Raw genomic sequence first — 22,739 nt, 5'->3', positions numbered from 1 at the left:
AGCAGTGATGAGCACTCAACCAAACTACAATGTGTCGAGTCAGCTGCTCTGCAAGCCTCCGTCCCTCCCCACACTGCTATTAATACACACCCAGGCAGCTCCTGCACATACCAGCACACAGTCACACAGTCACACACACACCCAGGCAGCTCCTGCACATACCAACACACTCACTTATACAGTCACACACACACACACACACACACACACACACACACACACACACACACACACACACACACACACACGCATACTATCTCACAGCTCTGCAGACCAACAGTAGTAAACAGCAGAGTGTGTGGGGTGGGAGAGGGTGGAGGTGGGAGTCTCTGGGTGACTCAGGTCTGTCTTCTCTCTCCAGAGACCGGGAGACGCTCAGAGTCAGAGTCAGTCCACATGGGACCTTCTTCACCATACAGGATCACAGGCTGAGGTAGGACTGGGAGGGGGCAGGTTCTCTGACATGGATTTAACTTGTCAAACAGTATAGTGTTTACAGCAGACCGACACACTGACAGGTAAGAGACCTGAGTACGAATGGTGAACTACTGGAAGCTGGAAATTGTTAGCTTTTACTCTTGGCTTCTCTAAACTGATTGTATGGGAACAGACAGAGAAAGGTTTCAGAGCTGTGCTATGAAAACTTTTTAGATCAGATCAGACACACCGGGGGAGATAGCCATCACAGAGGTGGTCAGGCAGTGTTGGAAATGTGTTTGGGGGGTTGCTGGTCCACCCTCGTAGACCTGTAGGGAGTCATGGACGTGGCTGCCTGTGTGGACCCCCAGCAGCAGGGGTTTAGTCTCTGTGGAGGACGTAGTGTTAGTTGCAGTGAACAGTGTACAGTCTCTGTGAACTGTGTGTCCCATCCAGCAGTGAGCCATCAGAAGCAGCCAGCAGATCCATCAGTGTGCACACGTCCCTTCACGCTGTCATGCATTTCTGTGGAGGAGCTGAGCGCCGCCCTGGGGGCAGAGCTGGGACCAGGTGTGTTCTCCCCATATGTGCATGGCTCTGACAGTTGGATGAAGAGCATGACGAGGCAGCGCTCCAGAGGGACGACAGCTGGAGGCTGCTCCTCGTAATAACGTGGACACAGACTCCTCCTGTTCCCATGACGTGACTCACTGTGAACCCCATCATACCAACACATGGCATACACGAACAAACAGCGCTGCGCTGACCGCCACATTACAGCTCAAATCATTAGCCCATTAACAGGTTCATCAGCAGAAACAACCAGTTCTGTGACTTCATAACCAGGTTGTATCTTCATGGGGATCAGCTGCTCTTCTTTCTTTAATAGTTAGAAAACTGAATAGTTTCATTTTTACTGGCCAGCAATTAATTGAAAACATTATTAGCCAAAGAGAAAAATAGGGATGAGTTTCATTCCCAATTTTTTTTATTTACACTCTATTTTTCTTAGAGTATAATGTGGAGTTATTAGATGTGTGGGTAGAAGAACGCTGTGGGGGAATGAGATCACCAAAACAGTCACTCAGTTAAACAGTTAAGTCCTTCATCGGGGCCTGATTTTGTCTGATGATAGTGGATCCGAACGTCCTCCTGTGTGACTCGTCCCCAGTCCTCTGAGCTCATTTAGGTTTTTGTCTCTCCACCCAGGCAAAGTGCTGAACCCAGGGTCTCACTGAGACTCTGAATGTTTCTCTGCAGAGGTGGGGGTAGTGGTCCTGATGGCGTGGGGAAGAGTCTAGATCCACCCTCTGTAGTTGAAGGCAGGGAAGCTGCCATAGCAGGATCCTCTCTGTGGGACCTCTAGAGTGTCCAGAGGGTCCTGGAGTCCTCGGTGATCCTCCTCAGCCTCTGAGGAAGAGGAGCTGCTGTCTCTGTGATGGTGTCAGTGAGTCCAGGTCAGGTCCTCCTTGACGTGGACCTTGAGGACCCTGAAGACCCTGAAGCTGCTGTCTCTCTCCACCGTGGTCCCGTTGGGGACTTGGGCGTGTCCCTCACCCTGTCACTTCCTGTCGTCCACAGTCAGCTACTTTGTGTTTCTGATGCTGAGGTGGAGGCTGTTGTCCTGGCAACAAGATGTCACTGAACACTGTTATGAATTGGCGCTATATAAATAAAGATTGATTGATTCATTGGTTGGTTGATACAGTGGGCCTCTACACATTGACAGGGCTGATAGATGTGAGGAAACACAGTACGAGCCTACTGAGGAGAAGGTTTCAAGTCAGCATCAACCAATGTGTCTCATGTGTGGGCATGGTGTGCAGAGGGGGTGGAGTCAATGCCACCTGATGTACCTGTGCCCCAGTCCACCACTGCTGTGTCACTGAGCTCTTCAGTGACTACATGTGACCGTGCTGTGAGCTCCAGTCAGAGCAGGCACGGCTTCATGACCCAGACGTGAGCCATGGGGACGGTGGCATGCTGCTCTACCGGTCCACCAGAGTTCCAGAAACAACAAGGACGTTTGGGTGAAGCCCTGAGAGGTTCAGCTGTGGCTCTGAACTCTGTGACAGTCAGCCTGTGGAGCTGTTCTCACTGCTGAAACACCACCACAGTCACCTGGCCCATTGGCTCTCAAACTGATACACAGCACCACGTTTGGCTAAAACTGTCTGTTTCCTGTCAACTGTGTCTCACCCCCCGTTCCCCTCCTGTATGTCCTCTCAGTCCCACCCCAGTCTCATATGGCCGGGCTGTGTACAGCAGTGGGAAAGAGGGCATTTACAGGAAGTGGAGGATTTGTTGTGAGGTGGGTGGGGCGCAGCACTGATTAGACATGTGTCTGAAAAACATTGAGTTCTGGACATGTGGGGGGGGGGGGGGGGGGGGGGGGGGGGGGGCACAGCAACTTCTTCATAGATGATCTTAGCTGTGAGGATTTCAGATGTCAGCCCTGACCGGAGAAACTGTGATGATGACGATGACATAGGAGAGATAAACTGTGAGGAAGAGGCGCTCTGTGTCAGATACCAGCCAAACTAAATGAAAGTGAAAGGGTTTTCCCATTCTGTCTGTCAGTCCCACCAGCCGCTGATGCACAGCGTCGGCATGTCAGGAAGACAGACTGGCTGCCTTTCTGGAGAGGGAGGGAGGGAGAGGGGGAGGGAAATGTAAGGCAGAGGGAGGAGAGAAACAGGGAGTGTGAGTGCTGAGAAGACGAGTTGGTTCTCTGTCGGTGTGTTTCCCAGCAGCCTGTTGTGCCCACGGATTATTCTCCTGTCACAGTCCTGGATTATGAGAGCGGGGGCTCCAATGTCCAGCAGACACTGTGGACCTCATGGTAACGTACTGAGCGCCCCCACCCCCCATCCCCCATCCCGCTGTGTCTGTCCGCCTGCTGCTAGCTCACCTGGCCTGAGGCTGAGGGCCTTCGAGGTGTTTCCCTCATTTCCTGGTCTGACAGCAGCGCTGTGTGTGTGTGTGTGTGTTCAGCTGTGGCAGTATGGAGACAGACCAGTGTTTGCCTGTGAGGTGGAGGCAGATATCCGACCCCACGTGGCTGCTGCTGTGGACTCTGCTCTGTCTGAGTGTTTTAGTGTTTAACGTTTGTTTCTCTGTGTTCATGTGTGTATATGACAGACACACCAGGGATTAGAGTCAGTGGAAGAGGAGTTGTTTTCTGTCAGGTCTCCCCTGGTGGGGGTGTAGGTTAGTCTTTCTGTGTGACTGTTTTCAGTCTTCCTCCTGCTTTCCTTCCTTTCTTTTCAGGCTCTCTTTCGTCACCTGTAAACAGGCAGCTGAGACAAGCCCAGGCACTGCCCTGGTATCTGTCTGCGTCAGCTTTGTCAGTGTGCTTCTCTTTAACCTTTTTGATACATCACCCTTTTATTCTTCATTAGAAAGCCATCCTCACATCTAGAAAACAGAATCACACTGTCAGTACATGAATAAGCCTCCGTGTCAGTGCAGAGGATCCCTAGTTGATCCAGATTTCAGTGATTCAAACATCACTGAAACCGGCTGTGTCAGGGTGACCTGTGGATGAGCTGTGTGGACCATTAAATGAACTTTTGCTCATCAATGTCTGTGTCCACGCGCTGGGGGCCACTGCTGCATGTATGGAACAAGACCAGGTCTAAACCCAGAACACGGGTGGACCCTCAGTCCAGGTCATCACATGGGCAACATTTGACCACAGTGGTGTGACTTCCTGGATATCAATTGTTGGTCTGCTGGTCTCTGTAGTGGTCCCAGTGTGTTTGCTCTTAAAGTGACGGTAGTAGTATTGATGTGTATCACCTGATATGGTAGAGGAAAGGTAGGGATGGTTAGAAACACAGTTACAAGAACAAATCTTTCCTCTCATGTCTGATCTGAATAATGAAGTCACAGTGTTTCTGAATGAGTCAGTGTGTTACTGTGATCAGCCTCAGTTGGAGGTATGAACATGACATACAGAGTGTAGAGTTCACAGTATTTTCTTCTGTTCACTGGAGAACTGAAGGAGAACATGATACCAGTGCTGTGTACCAGTCTCTCCACACTTTGTAGAACGTGTTTGTGGTGTTATAGGAGAGTTTTCTCTCACTGTTTAGAGATGCCTACCTGTAATTTCCTCTGCTGTCCTTCCACATGGCTTCACACTTCATACTTCATGTGGAAACTGGTCATTAACAGAGGGACGAAGCCATGTATCCTGGGTTTTTACAGGACTTACAGTGCAATGTGTGCATCCTCCCCTCTACCACCCCACCACCACCACTGCCGCCACAGCTCTGTGGCTGCACGTCCATGTCTGTCTATCGTTGTTGGTCGTTCTGTACCAACCGCTGACTGACAGCATCTGTTACCTTTCATGTTACAGTCTGTTCTACTGCTCTCCTACCTGCTGTGAGATTCCCTTTCACCTCCTTCTCTCACCACCTTGCCACACCCCCTCATCTACCATGATCAGTTCCACCTGTTGCTCTCAGCTGTGTCTCATCTCCGCTCATCACCCAGTCAGTATTTAAGCAGCTCCAGTCCACTCACTCATTGCCACATTCTTGGACTGATCTCCCGGTTTCGACTTGGCTTGCCCCTGACTATCCCTCCTCGTCTCTGCCCCGGTAATCGCTACAGCCTTCTGTTCCTGACCTTGAGTTTTGCCTGTGTGTTTCCGGATTCTCGCTTGCCTGCGGCTGTGTGGCATGTCGCCGCTCTGGCTTCCTTGAGTGAGATTAAAGGACATTACCACTTTTCCTCTGTGGTTGTGCTGCGTTTGGGTCCTACCACACACCCTGACAGTACAATCTGGCCAGTCATGGACCCAGCACACAATCCCTCTCCCCTGAGCCGCCTCAAGAGGATAAAGGGTGTCCTCCAGCAGCATGAGGCAATGATGTCCACAGCTGCCTCAGAGGCAAAGCAGGTGGCCGAGGACGGCATTGGCTGCAGGGCACCAAAGAACCTTTCTTGATTTGGACCGACCACAAGAATTTGGAATACATCCGCACTGCCAAGAGACTGAACTCTCGCCAGGCTCACTGGTGTCTCTTTTTTACCCGGTTCCGCTTCACCCTCTCCTACCGTCCGGGGTCCCGCAACGCCAAGCCTGACACCCTGTCATGGCAGTTCCAGAAAGGAGAGGATTCTGCTGAGGGGCCGGCTACCATCCTCTCTCCTCTCTGTGTCGTCGCCACCCTGACCTGGGATATTGAGGAGAGAGTGAGGGCCGCCACCAAGGGTCAGCCTGGTCCCAGCACCTGTCCGACCAATTGCCTGTACGTCCTGGAAACCCTGAGGTTGGAGGTTCTGCATTGGACCCACACCTCCAAACTCACCTGCCATCTGGGTTCCCAGCAAACGAAAGACATCCTCCTCCAGCGCTTCTGGTGGCCCACCTTGAGGGATGACATCTGTGACTTTGTCAAGGCCTGCCCCGTCTGCAACCAGCATAAAGCTTCCCATCAGGACTTCTTCAACCTCTTCCAGTCCCTCATCGCCCCTGTTCTCACATTTCCTTGGACTTTGTCACAGGCCTCCATCCTTCTGATGGGAGAACAGTCATCCTCATGGTGGTCAACCGCTTCAGTAAGATGGCCCACTTTGTGTCCCTGCCCAAACTGCCGTCAGCCAAGGAGACTGCAGTCCTCAGTTCTCTTCAGTTTTCTGGAAGGAGTTCTGTAGCCTGATGGGAGCCACTGCCAGTCTCTCCTCCGGGTTCCACCCCCAGTCCAACGGGCAGACAGAGAGGATGAACCAGGAGATGGAGACAGCCCTGCGTTGCATGGTGTCTCAGAATCCATCTTCCTGGTCTCAACTGCTCCTGTGGGTGGAGCATGCCCACAACTCCCTCACCAGCTCCGCAACAGGCCTTTCCCCCTTACAATGTGCTTATGGCTATCAGCCTCTGCTCTTTCCGGCCTTGGAGAGAGAGGTCTCCTGCCCTTCAGCTCAAACCTTTGTCCACCTGAACACTTGAACCTGGGCCCAGGCATGCATCGCCCTCCAGCGCTCTGTCGGTCGCTATGCTACCTCAGCCAACCGGCGACGTTCTCCAGCCCCTGTCTACCAGGTTGGGCAGAAGGTATGGCTATCCGCCCAGGACCTGCCCCTTCGGGTGGAATCTAAAAAACTGGCACCCAGGTTCGTCGGCCCATCCCCATCCAGAGGATCATCAGCCCGACGGCGGTGAGACTGACGCTTCCGTGCTCCATGCGCATTCATCCCACCTTCCATGTGTCTAAGGTGAAGCCGGTCCACGAAAGCCCTTAGTCGCTGGCGGTTCCGCCTCCTCGCCTCATCGATGGGGGTCCAGCCTTCTCTGTTAGACCCCTGGTCCATTCCCATCGTCGTGGGAGGGGACTCCAGTACCGGGTCGACTGGGAGGGCTACGGTCCTGAAGAGAGGTCCTGGGTTCCTGCTCGTCATATCCTTGATCTGGACCTCATTGCCGACTTTCACCATCACCATCCGGACCAGCCCTCCAACACCACGGCACCATCTGGAGGTCCCCATCCTACTGGCCTTGCCACTTCCCCGACTGTTCCCCTTATGGAGGAGTCATCTGACAATGAGGGCTCCATCCACTCTGACCCTTCTGTCCTCCCAACTGAGGAAATGGACTGGTCCAGCTCGGAGGAGTTTTTCCTCGAGTGAGATTAAAGGACCACTACCACATTACCACTTTTCCTCTGTGGTTGTGGTGCGTTTGGGTCCCACCACACACCCTGACAGAAGGAAGCTTAGTCAGTGTCACAGTTGATGCTTTGACGTCAGCTTTTATGACAGCTGACAGGAGCGATATCTCTGCACAGTCTGTCATGCTGGGACCAGGGCCAGGGCCTGCTGGAGGACATGCTGGTCATAACTTTATGTCCAGCGAGTCCACAGCTGGACAGAGGTGGCTTTTGGCAGGGCTAGTGGCTGATCTGATGATCCAGGTCAGTGTCTGTGCTGTCTGATTGAGGAGTTCGGGAGGAGCTGTCTGTTGGAGATGGTGACTCCAGGGTTGCCACCAGGGCGGACCCTCCAGATCTTTGGGATGCTATTCCCATCCAGGCAGCAGTGCATTCAGGCATTTCATCATAACCACACCATTTTCCTGGGAAGCCCTACGAGCACACTGCTGCCATCAGTCTGTCTATAATAGTCTATAATAAATGGTAAAGCGCTGTTGTAGGTATTTCGACTACTCAAAGCGCTTTTACATCACATCCTCATTCACCCATTCACACATCAGGCATACAGTAGTTGGAGGAGACTATTCTTTCACACACTGAAGCTGCCTCAGGAGCAGGTTGGGGTATAGTGTCTGTCTAAGGACGCTTCGACATGCTGACTCATAGGAGCTGGAGATCAAACCACCGACCCTCCGATTGATAGACGACCCACTCTGCCTCTGATAATGTTTGGGGCTGTTTCGATGTGGCTCAGTGTTTGCCACATCATTTGTTTCTAAGAAGATTTTATTCCTTAGAAGGTTGAAAAGTGCTTTAGTCAAATCTGAGCAATAACACAATATGTGTGATTTGAAATGGCTGTCAGCATCGGAGTGTGGACTGTGCGAGCACCCCTTACTGCTCCTATTGTGTTTGGTAAATATCTCTAATTTATATGTAACATTTATGATTCTTGATTATACACCAGTCCTGACCCTCTCACAGAGTCCTGACCCTCTGACACTGTTCAGACCCGCTGACATTGTTCAGATCCTCTCACAGAGCCCTGACCCTCTGACATTGTTCAGACCCTCTGACAGAGTCCTGACCCTCTGACAGACTCCAGACCCGCTGAAAGACTCCAGACCCTCTGACATTGTTCAGACCCTCTGACAGAGTCCAGACCTGACCTGCCCTAATCTGCAGTCCTGACCCAGATCCTGACCCTGGTTCTGTACACGTGGTCATGTAGCTGTGTGTTGTGCTGCTCTGTTCCTGATCCTGACCTCGATCCTCTGACCCTATTCCTGACTCTGGCCCTGTTTCTGACCCTGCTTTTGACCCTGATCCTTACCCTGACAGACATCCTCCTCATCCCCTGCAGGCTGCAGCCGAGAAGCTCTCAGTGGACGGATTGCTGCAGACATCCAGCTCTGATTATCAGGCCAGCATGAGACGCCTAGGTTCTAGCTCAGAGGACCGCTCTCGCCTCACCACCACCCTCTCCTGTCTGAAGAGTGCCAAAGACTCAGGTGAGTCAGGAGCAGCTGTCGCTCCTAAGGATTGAGCCATGAATACACATGAAACACAGTCAATGGGCTGATTCATCTGTTCATGTTGTCGTTTGTTTCATGTTGTTTCTGGGATTCAGTCAACAGACTGATGTTGTACAGCCTGAGGTCAATGTTGTCATATGTGTGTTTATATGTTTGTTCCATACAGTACATGTATATTCTTGACTGTTTTACTTTTAAATTAGTCTTGAAATCATAGTTTTCTGTTGTTCCTGTTTGTCGGTCTGTCTCTAGAAGTGCTGTATGAATACAGTTCCATGTTGTTTGGATACACACATGCCCACCATATCATAGTGTGTATTCATTCAGACAGTGGTAACAGTTTGATATCATCATTAATGATTTCATGGCGATTATATCTGATAAGTAGTCATCTTTGTCTAATGTGTCCTCTTTTCAATGATCTTTACTCTGGGACTCAGGAGGCGACCCCTGCCCCGACACAGGCTCCTGCAGCTCTGATGCCTTGTCTCCCATCAGCCCCCCCTCCAGCTCTGGCAGCCCCTCCAGCATCCATGGCTGCTCCATCTCCACATCAGTGGTACCGTGTTCAGGTGACCACAGAGCGTTCGTCTCAACGGTAGAAATGTCTGATGCCTTCCCCCTGGAGCCCAGCACCCCTCCACCCCCCCGAGCCTCGAAGATGCACCCCACCAAGCCCTCCCACACACCACCACTGCCCCCCCGCAAGCTGCTGCAGCTACTCCCCAACATCACTCTGACGAGGAGCAAGAGCCATGAGTCTCAGCTGCCAAGACGGATTGAAGAGCCAGTGAAACACAGGTCTGTGAGGGGAGGGTGGGGGGCTCAGAGTCTATGAGTTGGTTTAGGACCCAGACATCGGTTTGTGTGGGGAGGGAGAGGGCCAGAGGTTCATTATCACATTGGTGAAGGTGTTGAGGTCACTGTAGCAGGCCCAGCCTCAGACAGTATGCTTGTTTGAGTTACTGCTTCAGGGTCAGCTACACCTGTGAGGCTGCTGTTGTCCGTGATCCCCTGAGGATGAACTGTAGAGTTAATACAGTCAATACTGTGACTGAGCCACAGCCGCCCAGACTAGTCACTGTAACTCACAAGCAAACTCTTTTCTCTGACATCTCAGGACAGAATTTTTAGCCCCAGTGCTGAGGGAGCAGGGAGTTGAGCTGTTGCATAACAGACTTGTTAATGTTAAAGTCGTTCATTGTGTCCCCATCCAGTGTCTTTCAGTCTCTATCTGTCCTCTCAGAGCCATCAAGAAGAGCAGACCTTTGGCTGCTGTTCAGACCAACGGCTGTGGGGCCGGTCCTGACGATGATGCCCTGCGGTCCCCGCCTCTGCCAGACCAGACCCTGGGCCCCATCCCCACCTCAGCCCCCTACACGACACCTGCCAACCCCACCCTGCCGGACAGTGAGTCCCTGCCTCAGATGTGGACTTGGATGCGTGGACACTGTTTCTGACATGTAGTCTGTGATGTTTCCCACAGGTGTAGCCATGCACAGGAGCTCGCCCCAGACTCAGAGGAGGGACATCGGTCTGGCTGTAACACACAGGTCAGTCCCGAACACCTCCCAGCATGCTACAACACCTCAACACCCCACTACTACCCACCACCCCCCAACATGCCTCAACACCTCCTAGCACCTTACACCACTCCCCAACACCCCCCAGCACCTCTCAACACCCACCACCACTCCCCAATCGCCAGACTGAAGCCTGACGAACCCTAACCCTTCACACCGATACATTGGGGTAGTTAAAGAACCTAACTACCCATAAGCCTCTACGCTAACACACAGCTAACATACAAGGTTAGACGGACTGAGATGGCCTCACTGTGACAGGACATCTACCTTTTCAAGGATTCAAAGGACTTTTATTGTCAATTTTCCTATATGTTCGAGGACAAACAGAGGAATCAAAATGCAGTTTCTCTCTCACCTTAACATATGTATAAATGAAAATTCAAAAATTTTAAGAATAAATAGCAATCAACCTATGTACAACAGTGGTGGTAGTGCAGTGTTGTGACAGCTTATTAAGATAGAGTTTTTATGTCTTTATATAAAGAGTCTTTATGTGCAAAGCAGCTGAGGCCTGTAAAATCAGTGGAATCAGTGGACTGCCCCTTTAATGCTTAGACCTCTCAGCAGTTTTGGTTTGGAGCGACTAGGTTGCTGAGTGTTCGGTGGTTCTGACAGATGTGTCCCGGTGCCTGTGGGGTTAGGCTTGGATAGAGGGACCCTGAGGGCAGTCGGTCCAGATCCACTCTGAGCCCTCTGGGATAAACCAGTGTGCAGGGGCTGCACACAGCCATGTTGTGAGAGGCAGGAATGTGAACAATGCTGTTGATCTTAGCAGACTGAGGATGTTGCAGTGTTGCCTCAGCAGCTGGCTCACTGACTCAGACACATGATGGGAGAGATCCTGTGGCCTCTTTATCAGAGGCCCACTGTGAATTCTTTGCATACATTTACCTGAAGCTAACACCCTGTGGCTTCCCCACAGTGGCTGTCATCAAGTCTGTTGGACTGTGTGTCCCAACAACCACTGTCCAGTTTAGTTTGGGTCACTAAACCAGTGATACTCCCAGCATGGGCTTGTGGAAACAAGCTGCAAACACAACACTGACATTATTGTCACCATCTAAGTTCACATAGCTAACGTGACGGCGGACAGTTGGTTATTTTAACCTCCAGCGGCTACAGAGCAGCCACAGGACATGGCCACCATGACGCCACCTAGTGGTTTGTGGACTGATGATTTGAAGTCTGGAGTTTGGCATTTTGGAGAGAAGTGATGAACACTCTTCTTCTGATTCGTTAGGTTTAGACAGAACCCTCCTCTGACTGGTTAGGTTTAGAGTTGACCTTCCTCTGGTTAGGGAGCGGGTAGCCCTGTCCTAAAGCCCCCCCACTTCCTGGTCTATTTTCCTCTAAATGGGACCATAATTTACTAAATGAACATCCTGCTGTGTTGAAGAAGACTGTAAACTAGCGACTGAGACCATAAACTCATCAAGAAAATGTTCTGACTGAGCTGATAAATCGGGAGAAAAGTCGGCTCATTTTCTCATGGACTTCCATACCGACCAATCAGAGGACACCGACCTTCTTTATACAGACCGTGATACTGACCAACCAGAGGACACTGAAACTTCTTTATACACACTGTGATACCGACCAATAAGAGGACACTGAAACTTCTTTATACAGACTGATACCGACCAATCACAGGACACAGACACTTCTTTATATAGACTTTAAGCCTTTCTTAATATGAAGAACACCAAGTTTGGACTCAGCAAGGTAGACTCGGGAGTCCAGACTCCGGAGGACGGGAGGATGCAGGACGGTCACTCTGCATTTGGAACGGCAGCGGCCTTGCTTGATGATGTCACCATCGGTTATCTTCATTAAAATATACATTTATAATAAAACAAAATATAATATTAAACACCACTCTGCCTCTTTTGTTTCCATTGTAAAAACCACACTACCATTTAAAATGTAAGTAGGGTCTATCTTGAGAAATCAACCATAGATTTGAAGTTTAAAAACTACATACTCGCATAAAAGTCTTAAAACTACATCCCGTAACATAACAATTGTAGTGTTTCCAAAATTAAAACTTGATACAAAAAGCATTCTGGGAAACGTGTCCACACACAATGTTACCATCCGATGCATCCTGGATAAAATGAGTTTAAAATCCTTCTCCTTACCTACAAGGTTCTTAATGTTCAGGCTCCATCATATCTTAAAGACCTCATAGTACCGTACTACCCCACTAGAGCACTGTGCTCCCAGAATGCAGGCCTACTGGTGGTTCCTAAAGTCTCCAAAAGTAGTGCAGGAGGCAGAGCTTTCAGCTGTCAGGCTCCTCTCCTGTGGAATCTCCTTCCAGTTTGGGTTCGGGGGGCAGACACCCTCTCTACTTAAGAGTGGACTAAAAACCTTCCTTTTTGATAAGGCATATAGTTTAGGGCTGGCTCAGGCCTTGGAGCAGCCCCTAGTTATGCTGCTATAGGCTCAGACTGCTGGGGGACTCCTATGATGCACTGGGCTCCTCTCTCCTCTTCCTCTCCATCCTGATGCTTTATGTCTCTTTAATGTCTGTTACTAACTTGGTATCTTCCCCGGAGCCTTTCTGTGCTTTTCTCATCCCTCAGGTTCCTGTGGATCCTGGTCCTGGTTCTGCTGCTGTGGTTCTCTGCTTCATGAATCACTGCTGCGGATCGTCGGCCACTTGTCATGTTTTTCAATGCTACCATATTGCTAATTTATTAGTCACACACAGTATGTTGGTTGCTGTTTGTGTTCTCTCTCTCTAACCTCCACCCAACATGTACCCTGACAGAAAGCCGCCCACATTTGAACCTGGGTCTGTTCGAGGTTTCTTCCCGTTAAAGGGGAGTTCTTCCTGCCACTGTTGCTCAATATAATATCTGATGCTTGCTCGTGTGGGGATTCCTGAATCCTTAATGTTGAATTCCTGCTATTTATGTAAAGCGTCTTGAGATAACGCTGATTGATTGATTGATCCAGGCATTGGGACTGTACTTGGCTTGATGAGGACTTTGAATTGGAACAGTAATTGGGCTGTGAATGATGACGTTTCACAAGAACACAAGTACGGACAAGAACGCAGATTGAGAAGGGGCTTGTGATGCACACTGTGTTTCAGCTCTTGTGGACACTGTGAGCTTTTCTCTTTGTTGCCCGCTGATGAAATGGATTTGAAGTCTTTATTGCAGATTTTCACAGTAACAAACAGACCACTGAACCCCATCTATTAAGGGGTCAGTTCACCATACCTGTACCAATACATCAGGGTCAGCCACAACACACTGACAGAGTTCACACCAGTGGAACAGAGCCCAGGTTTCAGTGTTTGAACAGTGGACAACAGAGACAACAAAGACTTAGATGAACCACAGGCAGTGATTTGGCTGCCATAAATAACCTCACCTCTTGTCCTGGAGTTTGGCTCCTGATTCTTTGTTTTGGTCAGAGTAGATAAACTCGTTCATGGCCCCCGTCAACCTGTTTTCAGCTGGATGAAGGAAATATTAAACTGTGTAAGTCAGGGCGTTTTCTGAGAAAACGTGTTCTCCCCAGAACATGAAACTTGTCAGTCCCAGATACCAACATCACACACACGCACGCACGCACGCACACACACACAGACACACTGCTCTCTGGTCTTACTTCCTGTTTCTCAGGTGTATTAATCCACATCAAATACCACTGGGTTATGGCACAGACATGTGTTTTGTTCTTTTTGTGTCTGTTGCAGGTTTTCTACCAAGTCATGGCTCTCCCAGATGTGTCAAGTGTGCCGCAGGACCATGATGTTTGGTGTCAAGTGCAAACACTGCAAGTATGTCAGTGCCCCCCCACTGTGTCTGACACCAGTCTGACTGAACATGGTCCCTGTGTGGTTCATCACACCCATCTGTTCACAGGTTAAAGTGCCACAACAAGTGTACCAACGAGGCTCCGCCATGTCGGATATCCTTCCTCACATGTAAGATATCTTTGATTTTCTGTCAGGAAAGACCAACAGCAGGACTACAACGCCTTAGAGACCACCAGGGATTGACAGGGGTGGGGGGCAGTCCAGTGCAGACTAGTACAGACCGGTTGTCTGAGACCCACAGCAGGACAAGAATGCCTTAGAGACTATCAGGGTATGACGGGGGGGTCAGTCCACTATAGACCAGTAAAGACCAGTCCAGTCCAGTCTGGTGCAGTCCTTGTTGCTGAGCTGTGGTGGTACTGACTCAATAATAACATCGTGCACTAAACCGACTCTGGGATGATGTACCTGTTGGTGTTTTGTTTTTGCTCCCTGAGCTTCATGCACACTCTGGAGGGTCTTTAGGTACCAGATGTGTTCTGTGGACTACGTTCCTCATCTCTGATGTTGGAAACACACCAAAAGGACCCTATGGGGTCCAGGGTGATCAGGAGGGGTGTTTACAGCCAGCAGAACCTGCCTGTTGACATGTAAAATGGCGAAGCTGCCCTATATCGCTCAGTGTGACCTCCTGTTGTAATCTGCCCTCAGTGCCCAGGATGCGACGGACAGAGTCGGTGCCTTCAGACATCAACCATCGGATCGATCACACAGCAGATATCCCCCTACAGTTTGACACTCTACCAAAGACCGCCACCAGGAGGGTACGCACAGCCTTTTCCTCCCCCTCTGTGTTTACCCCTACCCTAGGCACCTGCATCAGGTCATACATCACTGTGTGTGTGTGTGTGTGTGCAGGAGCCCCCCCCCAGTCTAAACCAGCTGGACTCCAGCAGTAACCCGTCATCAGCCACCTCCTCTACGCCTTCATCCCCAGCTCATTTCCAGCACAGTAACCCCCCAACTGTCAGTGCCACCCCCCCAGCTAACCCGTCACCACAGGCCTCGAGGGACCACCGCTTCCACTTCCCAGGTCACACACACACACACACACACACACTCTGTCTACAGGCCTGAGGAAACAGGTGGTTTGAGTTTATCTTTACATGTGGTAACAGTCTTTATAGATGGCAGCTTATGAGGCAGAGCTTTCCAGAGGACAGGCCACCTTCATCAGCTCCTAATCCTCCTCTGATTGTGGGGGAAGCCAGACAGGGGGGGTGTTAGTTTGGGTGAAGAGAAATGCTCCAGCAGCAGTGCTGTGTCCTGAGTGTGCTTTCTGCTCTCTCACAGATGTTCCTGCCTCCACATTCACGGCTGTCCAACCTTCCCACAGCAGCTGTGAGATGCCGGGGTGAGATTCTGAAACGCTGGCGCCCTTCGGGCTGATGGTCACCGTTACACTTTGGCTTATGTCCTTGTCCAGTGAACAGGAAATGTCAGAGATATGCCATCTGTCCACCAGAGGGCAGCGACAGTATTTCACACCTGTAGTCACACCTCTCAAACAAGCCTTAACATCACGCCTCTTCATGTTTTCATGTTGAGAAACATCCTCATCACATTTTTCATACACAGAACATAGATGGTTAATAATGATAAATTATTTTTAGTACAGTTTTTACTATTATTTATATTATATAAATTAGAAAGTGTGTATGTGTGTGTGTGTGTGTGTTCGCATGAGGCTGGTGTGTACATTGCTAATGGTTTTGTGGACTGCATGTCCCTGTGGTTTGTCTTTCAGAGTGTCCCCGGTGTCCATCACTGAGACTCAGCTGACAACAGCAGGACGACCAGTGGTTAGTGTCATCACTGAAATGAGGACTAGTATTAATAGGAAGGATGTGCTTGTGGTTTACAAATGTTACTCCTGTGGAGTGTAGTTCTTTTATTTTGGCATGGTGTGTCCTTTTTGTGTCAGAGCACAGCTGTATCAAGTCAGACCACATCCTCCATGACTGTAGACATGCATTCATTTAAGATGGAACAAAAACAAACCTGCTCAGGGAGCTGACCCAGACCTCTGGACCCACTGTGGTTCTGAAAAGACTCATCAGGGTCCATCAGGACCCACCAGGATCCATCAGGGCCCATCAGTTCCCATTAGGGTCCATCAGGTTCCATCAGTAACCATCAGGGCCCATCATGGTCCATCAGTACCAATCAGGGTCCATCAAGGCCCATCAGTTCCCATCAGGATCCATTAGGGCCCATCAAGATCCATCAAGACCCACCAGAACCCCATCAGGATCCACCAGAGCCCATCTGTACCCATCAGGGCCTATCCGGACCCATCCGTATCAATAAAGGCCCATCAGGCTCCATCGGGGTTCCATCAAGCCATATCAGGACACCATCAGGGCCCATCAGGACCCATCAGTATCAATAAGGACCTATCAGGATCCACCCGGACCCATCCTGGGCCCATCAGTACCCATCAGGGTCAACTGAGGCCCATCAGGACCTCATCAGGAACCCAGCAGGGCCCATTACTACCATCAGGGTCCATCAAGGCCCACCAGAACCCCATCAGGGTCCATCAGAGTCCACCAGGGTCCATTAGGATTGTGACCCCTGGCACCAGCTGCTAAAGTGTCCCACTGTATGCCTGGTTAATTATGTTTTTTTTACCTTTCTCATGCTCTTGCAGTCCTCACTGTGTTGTCACTGTCGTACGTCCTAGTTCAGCTGAGTCCGTCTGAGTTCCCTTCTGATGCTGTGTGTTTGAGGAGGAGGAGGCAGAGGATCCAGTTGAGGATGAGGAGGCAGCGGCCCAGAGCAGCAGAGAGAAGACATTTCCCAGAGAGGAGTGCGATGAGGATGGGCTGGAGGACCTGCCGTCTTCTATATGTCGACGAGGGGCTGTGGGGCGCTGGAGGGGCCCCATCTCCCGTAAGGCCAGCCAGACCAGCGTGTACCTACAGGAGTGGGACATCCCATACGAACAGCTACAGCTGGGGGAGCTCATAGGAAAGGTGAGGACACATCTGTGTAGCAGTATAAATGAGAAACTGCCACTGTAAAGTAGATAAGACATGGCACCCCGTCAGCTAACAGATGTGCTGGTCCCTGTCCAGGACCACTGGGGGAGGGTCCATAAACTTCCTTTATAAACCAGATAAACTACCAGTATAACCCAGATAAACTACCAGCATGAACCGTATAAACCACATAAACTACCAGTATAGATAATAGGAAGTAACAGATGTGCCGGGTCCTGTCCAGGGCCGCTGGGGTAGGGTCCACAGGGGTCGCTGGCACGGCGAGGTGGCTGTCCGCCTGCTGGAGGTTGATGGGAACAACCAGGACCACCTGAAGCTCTTCAAGAAGGAGGTGATGAACTACAGGCAGACCCGGCATGAGAACGTTGTCCTGTTCATGGGCGCCTGCATGGCCCCGCCCCACCTTGCCATCATTACTAGGTGCGTTCATTCTCTGGGACCATGTGACATGCCGTGTTCTCACACCGTTACCAGTGAGCAGGTGTGTTTCAGCTCTCCTGTGTTTGGTCCTCAGCTTCTGTAAAGGCCTGACGCTGTACTCTGTCGTAAGAGAACGAGCTCACATGCTGGATATCAACAAAACCAGACAAATCGCTCAGGAGATCGTAAAGGTGAGCGAGCCTGGGTCCATCACATGGACAGATGTAACGACAATAAACCTCACCTTAATAACCACACACGATGAGGGTGACAATCTGTGAAATATCACAGGACAGTTTGGGTTCGGGGGGCAGACACCCTCTCTACTTTTAAGAGTGGGCTAAAAACCTTCCTTTTTGATAAGGCATATAGTTCAGGGCTGACTCAGGCCTTGGACCAGCCCCTAGTTATGCTGCTATAGGCTTAGACTGCCGGGGGACTCCCATGATGCACTGGGCTCCTCTCTATTCTCTATTCGCCTCTTCCCCTCCATCATTATGCCTCATGTCTGCTTAATATCTGCTACTAACTTGGTATCTTCCCCGGAGCCTTTCTGTGCTTTTCTCATCCCTGTGGATCCTGTGGATCCTGGTCCTGGTCCTGCTGCTGTGGTTCTCTGGCTTCATGAATCACTGCTGCGGATCGTCGGCCACTCATCACGTTTTTCAATGCTACCATAGTGCTAATTTATTAGTCACATTCCTATTGTCAGTGCTATAGTCACTGTTAGTATGTTGGTTGCTGTTTGTGTTGTCTCTCTCTCTCTGTCCAACCTCCACCCAACACAGACCCCTACAGAAGCCGCCCACATTGAGCCTGGGTCTGTTCGAGGTTTCTTCCTGTTAAAGGGGAGTTTTTCCTGCCACTGTTGCTCAATATAATATCTGATGCTGCTCATGTGGGAATTCTTGATCCTTAATTTTGAATTCCTGAATCGTTGGGTCTCTCTCTAATTAAAGAGTTTGGTCTAGACCTGCTCTTTATGGAAAGCGTCTTGAGATAATGTTATGAATTAGCGCTATATAAATAAAGATTGATTGATTAATTGATTGACAAAGGATGTTGCCTGAAGGTGTCATCACAGATAAACCACTCAGTGTGTGTGTGTGTGTCGTGAAGTGTGTGATGTAAAGTGTGTTGTTCCACTGATCAGATCCTGACTGGAGGCTGAAGCACTAACATGTAGCAGTCAGGATCAGTAAAGGCTTTATGTCCACACTGCAGACACATATGGTCGACTCTGGTTAGAGTAATCCATGTCAGAGAGTCTCTGAATGCTTTTAATCAGACTGTTAGCTTCCTCTCGTTCTCCACACCTGGTCACAGTGATGTGTTCAGTAAATCCACCTCTCCTCCAGGGGATGGGATACCTGCACGCCAAAGGCATCATTCACAAGGACCTGAAGTCTAAGAATGTCTTCTACGACACCAACAAGGTGGTCATCACCGACTTCGGCCTGTTTGGGATGTCTGGAGTGGTCCAGGAGGGCAGGTGGGACGGAACGCACAACACCTACAGAAATACCTCACACTGAACAGTTCTACATGTATGTATATATGTCATCTGTGTGTGTGTGCGCGTGCTCAGGAGACAGAACGTGCTGCGGATCCCTCAGGGCTGGATCTCCTACCTGGCTCCAGAGATTGTTAGGAGGATGAGCCCAGACGTCGATGAGGACCGATTGCCTTTCTCCAAGGCTGCTGACGTCTATGCGTTTGGGTACTGATGCTGCTGGCTGCTCTAAAACTAACGCTTAGCCTGTCCTGTATTCAAAAGAACCATAACACTGCGGTACGGTGGCTCGGAGAGCTCAGCACACTGGAGAAACACCTCAAACAGAGGGTCAGGGTTAGGGTGTGTGTGGTCTGGTGCTGTGTTTCTGTCCCCGCTGCTGCTCCACTCTGACGCCGACCACAGCTCTCAGATCATGCAAATGACTCCTGAGGTGAGTCAGTCTTCACATATGAAGTGTTGCATGTCCACAGATGACCTGCTGAAAAACCCTGGAGGAGAAACATCCGGAGCTACAGGCCAGAGGAGGCTGAGCTCTGCAAGGATAACGAGACAGAGATGAATGAAATAGAGTCTGAGTTTGTTGTCTGGGCTTGTTGACGGACTCTAATACCTGCCTCCTCCCCAAATGATCCCATCCAGACACCTACCTGTGTCATTTACACTAAAGCCTCTAGAGAACCTAAAACCGGGATTCTGGTCTGCTCTCCTGTTCCTGGACTCAGTGATGTGTTTCCCGGCCAGATTCAGGACCCTCTGGAAAAAACCTCAGTGGTCATGTTGTGGATCTGCAACGTGCTTTCCAGATGCTGCACGTTGTTCTGAGATGTTATCTCAGTGTGCTGGTCTCTTGTCTGTCTGCGTGTTCTCTCAGGTGTCAGTGCATCGAACCCTCTGGGCCACCGTACTTTAGTTTACATGGGGACAGACTTAAGGCAGAGCTCCTTTTCCTCTCCTCTGATCCGTTACCTTTTTGGTTTTATTGGAGCTATTTTCAGTTTGAATCCTTCAAAGTCCAGTCAGTTTCACCGGTGCAACAGATATTCCTGTATATTCCTCCCCAGTTCAGCCATGAAACAATGTCTCCACCTAAGGGACAGTACACCCGTTCAGACTGTCAGCTGCTGTCACTGTCGCCTTGGCTGTCCTCACCTGATCTGTGTCTTGTGATGTTTTCAGCACCATCTGGTATGAGCTGCAGGTCGGAGACTGGCCGATCACCAACCAGCCTGTGGAGACCAAAATCTGGCTGGTGGGCAGCAGTGAGGGCATTAAGAAGGTGCTGGGAGACGCCAACCTGGGCAAGGAGGTCACGGTGAGTCTGTTACATAGACCGTCCAGTAGGAGGCCAAGGTTAGGGAGGACATGGAATACAGGTGATGTCTGCTCCATAACACAGTGACTGTCCAAGCTGGCTGGTCGTCCTTCATATCTTTAACCCTTTTCATGTTTCCATCGCTCCCCTGTCTAAACATCTCTGTCTAATGTGGTTCATGATGACCTGATGATGACTCCAGCCCACACTCTGGTCTAATAGAGACATGTAATTTATCAATAAAGGTAGCTTAGCTTTAGAGCCAGGATGTCATTTAAGTCTGAGGTCTGTACAGAGCACGATGAGAGCCACTGGAGCTCCAGATGACAACGACAACAATGATGATGAGGTTGGTCATTAGGATCACAATCACAGTAGATGCCTGCTGGGGGTGCAGACAGTCCCAGCTGACTTGTAGTAGCCAGCCAACATGTTGAAGCTCTGTGAGTCATGTGTTCCTCCGTCCGCACAGGAGATCCTGAGTGTCTGCTGGTCCTCGGAGGCTGACAGCAGGCCCACGTTCACCCAGCTGGCAGGCATGCTGGACCGACTGCCCAAGCTGAACCGCAGGCTGTCTCACCCCGGACACTTCTGGAAGATGCCTGAGTAGGTATCCTAGAGAGGGGTGCTACGTTCATGGTCCAGAGAGGACGGCCGACGACACAGCAGCCATCACACCGGGGGCTTCCGTCCCCTCAGTCAGTCTGGAGTACAACCACATGGTCATGACATAGAGCTAAAACGAACTACCACCACCTGCTGTAAATAAGGAATGTGAACACTGTGAAGCTGTCCTGCTGAGTAGCGCCCACTGTAGATGAGCTCCTGTGAAGTGGGTGCTGCTGTGGATATGAGGGGAGGTCTGACCTCAGATGGTCTTTGGTTGTTGCTCCCTCCTCCGTCTCTCTCTAACAGTGTCTCTCTGGGTCGGCAGGGGTTGTCTCTCCCGAGTTTCACATCTGATCCTCTCTCCTCTCTCTGGGCGCCCACTGATCCACTGCTGCCGGGGGACCTGATCTCTTCCGTCCCCCATCCACCATCTGCTTTCTCCTCTGTCCATGTCTCCCTGTTCTCTCTCTCTCTTCATGTGAACGCCTGTTCTCTCCTGGTCACCATCCCAGCTGTCCATGGTTGTTCTACTAAAGGCTGTGGGATGATCACGGCTGTCTTGGATATCACTGCCTCCATGCACACTGTCCATACGTGTCCAAGTAGAGCAGCTGAGAGGCCCGGCTGCTCTTTGTTCATACTCAGCCAACACTGACTTGGGTTCTGCCTGCAGCAAATCTCAGTACGCAAGTTAGGGTGACCGCGTGTGTGTGTGTGTTAAGGGGCTAGATACAGACCAACAATCAATGGCAGCTGTAAACTGGTCTGAAACCAGCTTTAATTAAAGTGTTTTATAAATCCTGAATTTAAACCTATTGATAACAGGACCCATAATTAACTGCAGTATTGGCAAAGCAGTCATGCAGAATGTTACAGTAGACATGGTTACTGCACCGGAGCTATGGCTGAAGAGCAGCTGGAGCACAGCCGTTAGTATTCAGCTCAAACTCCACTGTGTCTGAATATAGAAATGTAAATATGAGTTGTGATGTTCCACGTCGGAGCACCGACTCTCTGCATGGAGAGAAACCGTGAGAGGTGATGATGAGAAACTGTGTATTACTGTAATTTGGGTGAACTGACCCTTTAAAATGTGTACGCCTCAGTCCAGAGTCAGTCCTTTCTTCTGATTGGCTCTGTATGAGCAGGACGGCCCACACGGCGCCCTGCACACATAGAGGTGAGACCCAGCGGACCTGAATGAGCTCTGGCCAGTCAGACATCAGTGAGGAGGGGCTCCTGGATCACTGGGTGGTAGCTGTGGCTGTGACAGAGCGGTCACATGACGTCCTGAATGGTCTGGACGTCGTTAAAGGATCGAACTACTACATTTTTCCTCCTACACTGAGATTACCCACAGCTATAGCTGAAGGGTACCTTGGATCAGCCCCAGTCTGACTGGGCCAAACCCAGAGACAAGTGTGTGTGTGAGACGCTGCCACAGGAGTGTGTCTGCCTGTGAGCGCTCTGAACAGCACTGTGTGTGTGTGTGTGTGTGTGTGTGTCCACAGCCTGTGTTTAACACAGCGTTTGTGTTTTAGAGCATTTTTACTGGTACTTACTTACTTACATATTTATGTGTAGACTTCAGACTGCAGATGCTGTGGAAAGGGCTGCTGGTGGATTGGTGTTTGTTGCTTTCTGTGAGGGTGTGGGGGGGTTGATGTGAGGTGTGTGTGTTTTTGTACAGGATGTGTTGACACTTTGGAAACTTGTGGTCTGATATTAAAGCTGGTCCCCACTGACTCTGTGTGCTCCTTTGGTTATACCATGACTCGGCCTGTGTGTGCTGGGGATACTTTATTACAACGCAGACCCACCAACACCAGGACAGTTTAG

The 22,739-nt window shown here is 50.4% G+C and overlaps 1 protein-coding gene across 5 annotated transcripts; it reads left to right on the top strand.

Annotated features, from left to right (window-relative positions):
- The first annotated feature begins 321 nt into the window (after window positions 1-321).
- On the top strand, window positions 322-22,645 carry LOC139199794 (kinase suppressor of Ras 1-like). Of its 5 annotated transcripts, none has more exons than XM_070828955.1 (19): window positions 331-433; window positions 874-987; window positions 8,446-8,593; window positions 9,058-9,418; window positions 9,864-10,027; window positions 10,104-10,170; window positions 13,916-13,999; window positions 14,085-14,146; window positions 14,690-14,802; window positions 14,897-15,071; window positions 15,332-15,392; window positions 15,786-15,840; window positions 16,771-17,016; window positions 17,267-17,463; window positions 17,558-17,654; window positions 18,822-18,955; window positions 19,052-19,183; window positions 20,156-20,291; window positions 20,764-22,645. In XM_070828955.1, exons 3-19 carry the CDS (start codon window positions 8,512-8,514, stop codon window positions 20,899-20,901), a joined length of 2,304 nt encoding a protein of 767 aa, XP_070685056.1. In that variant the 5' UTR covers window positions 331-433; window positions 874-987; window positions 8,446-8,511; the 3' UTR covers window positions 20,902-22,645. The 5 variants fall into 5 exon arrangements, with proteins under 5 accessions (XP_070685058.1, XP_070685056.1, XP_070685057.1 ...); XM_070828956.1 differs by having other exon boundaries at window positions 333-433; window positions 877-987; XM_070828957.1 differs by lacking the exon at window positions 874-987 and having other exon boundaries at window positions 322-433.
- Window positions 22,646-22,739: the final 94 nt, after the last annotated feature.

The sequence above is a fragment of the Pempheris klunzingeri genome, chromosome 4 (assembly GCF_042242105.1).
Source record: "Pempheris klunzingeri isolate RE-2024b chromosome 4, fPemKlu1.hap1, whole genome shotgun sequence".
NCBI classification, from domain to species: domain Eukaryota; kingdom Metazoa; phylum Chordata; class Actinopteri; order Acropomatiformes; family Pempheridae; genus Pempheris; species Pempheris klunzingeri.
This window is presented reverse-complemented; position numbering and strand designations above follow the sequence as displayed.